This window comes from Brachionichthys hirsutus, chromosome 18 (assembly GCF_040956055.1).
Source record: "Brachionichthys hirsutus isolate HB-005 chromosome 18, CSIRO-AGI_Bhir_v1, whole genome shotgun sequence".
NCBI classification, from domain to species: domain Eukaryota; kingdom Metazoa; phylum Chordata; class Actinopteri; order Lophiiformes; family Brachionichthyidae; genus Brachionichthys; species Brachionichthys hirsutus.
In genome coordinates, this window is record NC_090914.1 from 1,740,978 (window position 1) to 1,748,627 (window position 7,650).

Sequence of the window (7,650 nt, forward strand, 5' to 3'; positions counted from 1 at the left end):
TGAACGGTGATTCGAGTCATCATAAACAAAGGAACAGGCATTTCCACCAGCTCTGTGCAATGTGAGTTAGAGTTTAATCTAGATAATTTATCGATAATTTAGCGAGCTGAGCATGTATGCTACGCATTTGAATTTGACGTTTTTCACTTTGTATGCTAACGCGCAAATAGACGTGATGGAGGCAACCCTCGATTCGGTACATTATTACGATTTCAAGACATTGTGACCCTCAAAATGTATTGACTTATTGGGCTATTGTGTAGCTCAATACGAGAGATATTACAAATATTTTCCCAAACATTGCAAAAGACTTTTACTTTTACTAACTACTTCAATCTCAAGATGATTCAACCTTTAATACACTTCTGAGTATCGTTTGCTTCTCTGCACAGCCAGGCACCAGCATCTGCCAGGACTCGTAAATTATTCCTCGTGTTCAAACCTCCCCAGTTTTACAATATTCCAGGTTTGTGTGCTGCAACGGAATTCTTTAAATCCCTCCAGATAGTTTCCATAGGATCACAGCTGGAGAGACATTCTCTGCTGGATTTCCTGATAACTTGTTAGAATAAATTTGACCCTCACACGCTGCACGTTTTCAGTATTCGAGGCAGCTGTTGATTATCGCTGAGCCCCCGCCATGTACCACTGCAGGCTTTCTGCCATTACCCACAGAACAGCATCTTATCTAGATGGTAATGAGGTGCTGGAGATGTCTCTTCTTTTACCTTTGGGTCAGCAGTCGTGTACCTTCTGGACTTTGGACATGGAAACTTTATGTAAATTCAAGCCTGGAGAGAAAGTGTTTGGACTCTACTCTAAGTGAAACCGTGAGAGTTGGCTTAGTGCTTTAACATTACTTGATTTGCAAAGATGTGTCCCTTCGGATGGATGATAAATCAGGAGGCTGATCGAATATAGCTCTTTGCGTTGAATGTGTAAATATCAATATCTGTTTGTTTGATCTGATTGCAATTAGCTGATCAATCCCATATTCTGTCAATAAGAGTAATGTACAACAGCGACTGAATCATTTTGCTTCAAATGATAATTCATAATGTATTTCTCAGATATTATAATTGCTGTGATTTTTCTCGTGCTTAAGAATCTGTCTGTCAGAAAAAAATCTGCATTAACATATTTGAACAACAACAACAACCCGATTTCATCCTTGATTTCCTCTTCCTCGCTCTAACTTCAGTACCAGGGGCGGCTTTAAGTTCAGCCTGAGCCCGGGCTCTCTCATCATGATGCGCTACTGGGGCGAGATCCCGGGGCCCGCCGGCGTTCCGCCCAGTCGCAGCTCCTTCGATTTGCTCCAGCGTGAGTTTCGCTCAGTGGAGATGCAGGACCCCCCTCTGCACCAGCCCTCGGCGCAGCGCCCCCGGCCCACCACGATGCTCGACATCCCCTCTGAGCCCTGCAGCCTCACCATCCACACAGTGCAGCTCTGTCAGCACGCCCGCCGCCTCCGTGGCCTGCTGGCTCAGGGACAGTCGTCCTCGGAGGGTGGCAACAGGCAGGAGGAGGCCGATGCCAGCCTGCCTCTGCGTCCTCCCACCCCACCGGCCGTGCCAGACGACTTGCTACCAGTGGACAGCAAAGCTCCACGGCAGCCCTTCCAGCTGCGCCACAGTAACCCTGAAAGTGACTTCTATAAGTAAGTTAATGTGATGCTGCAGCCATGAAGTTGAACTCAGTTCACACGTTTCATAGTTAGTCCTATCAGACGCTCAGAATTAAGAAGCCTCTTTGATCTCGTTCCATCTTCCACTGAAAGGGGAAAAGGCGAGCCTGTCACAGAGCTGAGCTGGCCCTCGTGCAGACAGCTCCTGTATCAGTCAGTGGCCACCGTTCTGGCCCATGCTGGCTTCGAGTCATCCCAGGAGAGTGTGCTTGAGACCCTGACGGACCTGGTGCACGAGCATTACTTGCGCATCACCCGCCTGCTGCGTGTGGCAGTGGACCGGGAGGCTCGGGTCGGCACCAGTCCCTTCCCGGACGTGGTGGAGCAAGTGTTCCACGAGGTGGGCATCGGCAGTGTGCTCGCCCTGCAGCGTTTCTGGCAAGTGCGGATCAAGGACTATCACAGCTACATGCTGCAGGTGAGGCTGGAGTGGGACGTCCCTCTATTCAACTGTAAAACGGTAAAGACTTTGGTTCTATATAGCTTAAAAGGGTTTGATCCAAATATCTAAGGCCTATTATTTCAGTGTTCGTTTCGTCATTCGGTTCCTACTTTATAAAAAGAAACTAGAAAAGCTCTCAGAGAGCGCAGACCTCCGCTGAGCAGCTCGTTCCCCTCCTAACTGGATTGACACCGTCCACATGGTGATCTGGATCATCATCAAAACGTTCTCGATTGTTCTTGGTATCTTTATACACCAACCATGAAAAGTATTTCCTAACGTCATTCTGGATCTGATCTGGATGAAATTCGGATACATGATTCCACAAACATCGGTCAATAATCAACCGAGATATTGAGGAACACATTTTGAAGCTCCATTGATTGTAATGTAAAAATAAAATCAAAGTGATCCATAATCCAAGATCTCTTCTGGATCGTTACCAAAATGTAATCATCTGTTCCTGGTAACATTCCCAACATTTCCTGAAAATTTCAACAAGATCCGTCCAGAACGTTTCGAGTTATCTTACGGACTGGCTCCGTCTCTATATTCTGACATATTGGCTAATTGAGTCATTCAGAGAATCAGAAATATAGATATAAAAGTCCGCATGGGTTCTCCGGTTTCCTCCCACCTCCAAAAACATCCAATTTAGGTCAATTGGCGACCCCAAATTAGCCGTAGTTTGTGAGTGTGTGCGTGAATGTTAGTGTGCCTCCATGTGGCCCCGCGATGTGCTGGCGATGCATTCGGGGTGTACCCCGCCTTTAGCCCATAGCAAGCTGGGATAGTCTCCAGCAACTCCCGTGAGCCGCACAGCGGAAAAATATCACACACACACACACATCTAATGATATGAAAAGTATTGTTTCAGCATTCCGGATCGCTGCTCTCACCAGGAGAATGGGATTCCTAAAAGCTTTGTCTGTTCCAGGTGAGCAAGGACCTGTCGGAGGAATACGAGCGGCTGGTGAACCCTGAGAAAGCGCTGGAGGACTGCAAACCCCTGAGGATTAAGGAGGAGCCCATGAGTGACATATCCTTCCCTGTGAGCGAGGAGCACGAGGCCGACCCGGCCTCTGGGGACCAGGCGCTGCCCGTGGGCGTCCTCGGGGCCCACAGCGAGAGGCTGGCGTCGGGCTTGGATGGGGAAGCCTCCCCTCACGCTTCAGGTGAGACGAGCAGCCTGGCTGGATCGAACTCTCCGTGTTTATGATACGGAGAAGTTCAAGGAGCTGCTTGCTTTGCTTGATCATCAGAAATGTGTTTGGTGTACAGTCGTCTCTCGCTACATCGCAGTTCATTTCCCGCTGATTCACGGTATCACGGACTTCCTTGCAGAGCATATGTACGAGGGATCGACTGATAATCGGCCTTTGACACACATCGGCCAATAAGACGGCGGATAAGAGATCAATGTAAAACTGTCTGATTTTGGCTCTGATACAGCGACACCACTCTGTCACCAGCATCATCTGATTGGCTACATGCAGAGCCATGGCGCGGGTAAAACAGCCAATCAGCAGTGGGCTGTGCATGCGTGGTGCTCATGGACAAAGAACGTTTTGCGAGTGAAGAAACTCCGGAGAACACGCAGGACAACTTTGCTTTTTGCACCACAAGCTAATGCTCCTCAATCGGGATTAATATGACTCACATTTCTGTAAAAACAAAAGTAGCTAACTTCATTTTATTTACTTTATTGAAAATGTCAGGAAGCTATTTATTTGTTTAATTTTTCATTTGGCATTATTAGACGTGCTGCTGAGCCTGAGAGCGCCCTGCGCTTTGTTACACAGTAATAGTCGGTGGATTTGACCAGTGCTGTTGTGGAAGAAAATCTCCTTTTTCTAAACTATTTCTCTTCCTTCATAAGGCGGGGGCGGAGCCAACAACTCGCCACTTTGGCCGCAGGTCAAAATGGAGCCGCAGGATGGCGAAGAGGGCCAGAATGCCAGCAGTCATCCTCCCCACCATCACCACCACAGCGTGCTGGGCGAGGATGTGTTTGAGGAGGGCGGGCCCATGTCCACCATGAGCGAATCACGAGGAGCCACTGCGCCCTCTCCTGGAGGCACCGCGTCCGACGGAAGCTATGCGTCACATTCGCCTGACTCCTTGATGGGGACCTCGCCCGTCTTCAACCAGCGACCCAAGAAACGGGCGAGGAAGATGTGAGGCCGTGTTTGGAGACTGACCTGACCCAGGAAGTTTTCAGGGTCATCCTGAAAAGACAAAACAACCCGAGGTGGCGACACGCTGGACTGTGGGACGCTCCGGTCGAGAACAAACTGGAACGACGAGGGAAAGGAAATACTTTGTGGTTGTTTTATTTGTTATTTGTGTATCTCTGTTTATTGCTTTTTTGTTTCTACAGCATTCATTATAATAAGGTTTAAACGAATAAACATCTTTCTAAGCATCGGTCATGTTCATTTGATTCATGACGGGGGGGGGTTTTCAGAAAGCATTCGAGGACGGTGACATTAGCATAATTAACTCATTGAGTGCCAGCCATTTTCATCTTAGCTATATGCCGAGCGCCCCAGTTTTCGTGCATTTTTCCCGGCATTCCAAGACCCACGGAATATTATTTACTATGACTATGCACACAACGAAAGATTAAAGTCTCTTCTTTCATCCTAGCTAGCCATTCAAAAGGAAATCTTTTGAACAAGTTAATCATTTATAAAATGGTTTGTCTTCACGTACCGATTGATATCTGCAATATTCATTACAATGAAAAGATCCATCACCAGAATGAAAATATTTTGTCCCCACACGAACACGCACTCCGTTATTATGATGTATTTTCAATTTCTTGTTTGCATTCTGGCATACACTGCAAATGCAGAGGAACGTCCCACTTGAAAACACACACACACACGTGCACGTGCGCGCGCACACACATGCACAAAAACACCTGCCAACCTGAAGGCCCTCTCCGCTAAATCAGCATCTGTTTCAGTAATGAGCCGAAGCTGCCGATGCAACACCAGAGACAATTATGGCTTGCTTGTCTGCATCATGAAGGCGACATCAATTCTGCTTTAATAGAAAATTAATTGTGCATAATTTTGCATGCTGAATGCGCAAGCCTTTTAAAGTAAATGCGATTATTTTCTGTCACTTTCACAATTAAGAGGACAAATATCGATGTTGCACCTCATAAAATGTGTTTCTGTGCCGTGTGAACAGGTGGAAAGTTTAAGTCAGAATGCCAGGCAAGATGAAAGAGAATACTTTCATGAATAAAAACAAATCCTCAGTCAATGCAAAACTAAATCCTGTTCAAGATGGAAATAATGGAGTCTAATCTTGAACCTCAAAGAAATCAAAAGACTCACTTTAACATTTTTGAAGAAAAAGTTTTCTTTTCAAAGATTCCTCAACCCGAATTATGATGTTTGTCATTTCCTTTGAAGCGGTTGGAGCATCTTCTGATCTGGAGTCTGGCTGAAGGTGAAAGCCTTGAACTTGTAGGATTTGTGAATGATCTGATTACGGAGTTTACCTGCAATGGTTGATGATGATGATGAATATATTTATTAGATAGAATGTTAGAGTACAAGTACAGTCACACAGTAGCATGTATTACAGTACAAATAACGTCAAACATCCTGTCTAAGAGGAGCATTTCAAAAAAGCCCTTGCGGGCTTGTTTCCGTTGAAAGTCCTTCGTACATAAAAGCATTTACGCGGCAGCAAACGACTGTTTTAATCCTGCAAAGCTTCTCAAAAACACTTTAATACTGGCTTTAATTCACATGCAAAGATTCATGACTGCATTCTTTTTAAACCGTTTCCACCCCCAACAGCGAGATGGCGGTGTGCTAATTTATTGTTAGCTTTTACGACAATGTAATGTCAATATGGTAGATGAAACACAAACAAACAAGCCTGTGGAGCAATTCATTTACAAAATATCACAATTATATTGAATCTTAGCGATGGTGTCTGGATGTATCACCAGAGACTCAGCAGCACGCGGGCGGCCTTAATGAAACGTAGGTTAAAGAAAGATGATTAAAATATAACCAGCTAGTCAATTTTGGATTGTGAGTTTTGACCGCCACACGGCTCTTCTAATTGGAGGACTATTACAACTGGTTTAAGATGATTTTGCATTGACAACATTGTTGGTTCATTTTGCATTTTGAGATTTGTATTGTTGTGTTTTCTGAAACTGAGCCAAAGGTTCAGGAATTGAAGTTTATCCACAGCGACAAAGTGAAATACTCTGGAGATGTGTTGCTCCCACCAGGAAATCCCGAGCTGCGGTGCGCTGAAGCGGCGGCGCTGCTTGTTACATTTATGCCGTGCATCGTCGTGCGACCCTTCGGCTTGTCGGTAGCTTCTGATTTACTTTGCCCTGTGGGGAAAAAGTGGATTTGTAAAAATGTCAAGATGTGTTTTTGAGCGGGGGTCCTTGTGAAGGCCAGATCACCCTCAGCGCCAGAGAAAGTGATTAATTACATTCCTCCACAGAGAACAGAAAGGTATTCTTCCCAGGCAGTCTGCGAGCAGAATGAGGAACATGTTTAGTTTGAAGAAATTGAATGTCAATGTGCCCATTTGTCTTTTTGTGTGTGTGTGTCTTGTCGAGCGGAGAGGAGATTCTCGGTTTTTAATGATGTCATCAGGGAGATTGTCCCCAAACATATACGACATGTAACAGGTTCAAAGGTGTCCGTGCTACAGCGGCCGGTGTTGGAGGCGTCTCTCTCCAGATATGAGAGGCTTGATCGAACGCTGCCACAGCCTCAATCTGAATCCAGAGCAATCTGAATGAAATGTGCAATAAAGCAAGAATTGCAATCTCCTCAATCTGGACTTCATCCATTTGTTTGCAGGGCAGCCAGAAGTATAATCAGGAAGTGGAGTGAGGCTCTGTGAAAGTCCAATTTGTCTCATTAGGGTACAATATTCATTTAAATACTTGAACTCCATGCTTGGCTTCCATGTCATTCCATGTCTTTGACAGCTTCAAGTATTTGTAATGGGCTGGTAAATGGACTAAAGTGTTTTTCCACCTTCGTGTTGTCCACAGCGCTTCACAATTTGGCCTCACTTTCACCCATTCACACACTCCAGTGGGCGACGGCTGGCGATGCACGGTGGTGCCAGATGGGGTTCAGTGTCTTGCCCAAGGACACTTCAGCATGTGGAAAAAGTTCAGTTCTATGTCGGGGCAGTTCTTCAGTCTTCCATTGGAGGGCAGTGTTGTGCCATTCACCAACTGCAGTTTTGCAAAGGCCTCAATCCCAGGATTTATATTCTCTCCGTTACCATGAAGACCTGGACACTCCTAATCCTTCAGAGCGAGGGGCAGTTTCATGGCATCAGAATGCTGCAGATCGGCGATGCTACCAGAGGAAAGCATTTCCTCATCACACACCAGTGATTAGCTCGCAGTTGCAGCTGCGCCGCCATTTCACTGTATGGAATGCAGCTAAAAAGCCTAATCGGTCATTTCATACCAAACCCGTAAGAATGCAGTACAATTATTATTGCTGAC

The 7,650-nt window shown here is 45.9% G+C and overlaps 1 protein-coding gene across 1 annotated transcript; it reads left to right on the forward strand.

The window, feature by feature from the left end:
• Positions 1-1,247: 1,247 nt before the first annotated feature.
• Positions 1,248-4,435, forward strand: supt7l (SPT7 like, STAGA complex subunit gamma). The gene is made up of 4 exons (XM_068752359.1): positions 1,248-1,660; positions 1,781-2,105; positions 3,067-3,304; positions 4,009-4,435. The coding sequence occupies exons 1-4, from the start codon at positions 1,248-1,250 to the stop codon at positions 4,308-4,310; spliced, it is 1,278 nt and encodes a 425-aa protein (XP_068608460.1). The 3' UTR covers positions 4,311-4,435.
• Positions 4,436-7,650: the final 3,215 nt, after the last annotated feature.

Coding starts and splice junctions, on each gene's coding strand:
- supt7l (XM_068752359.1), top strand. CDS start 1,248: ATGATGCGCTACTGGGGCGAGATCCCGGGGCCCGCCGGCGTTCCGCCC. Junction 1,661..1,780: donor CCTGAAAGTGACTTCTATAA/GTAAGTTAATGT, acceptor TTCCACTGAAAG/GGGAAAAGGCGAGCCTGTCA. Junction 3,305..4,008: donor AGCCTCCCCTCACGCTTCAG/GTGAGACGAGCA, acceptor TTCCTTCATAAG/GCGGGGGCGGAGCCAACAAC.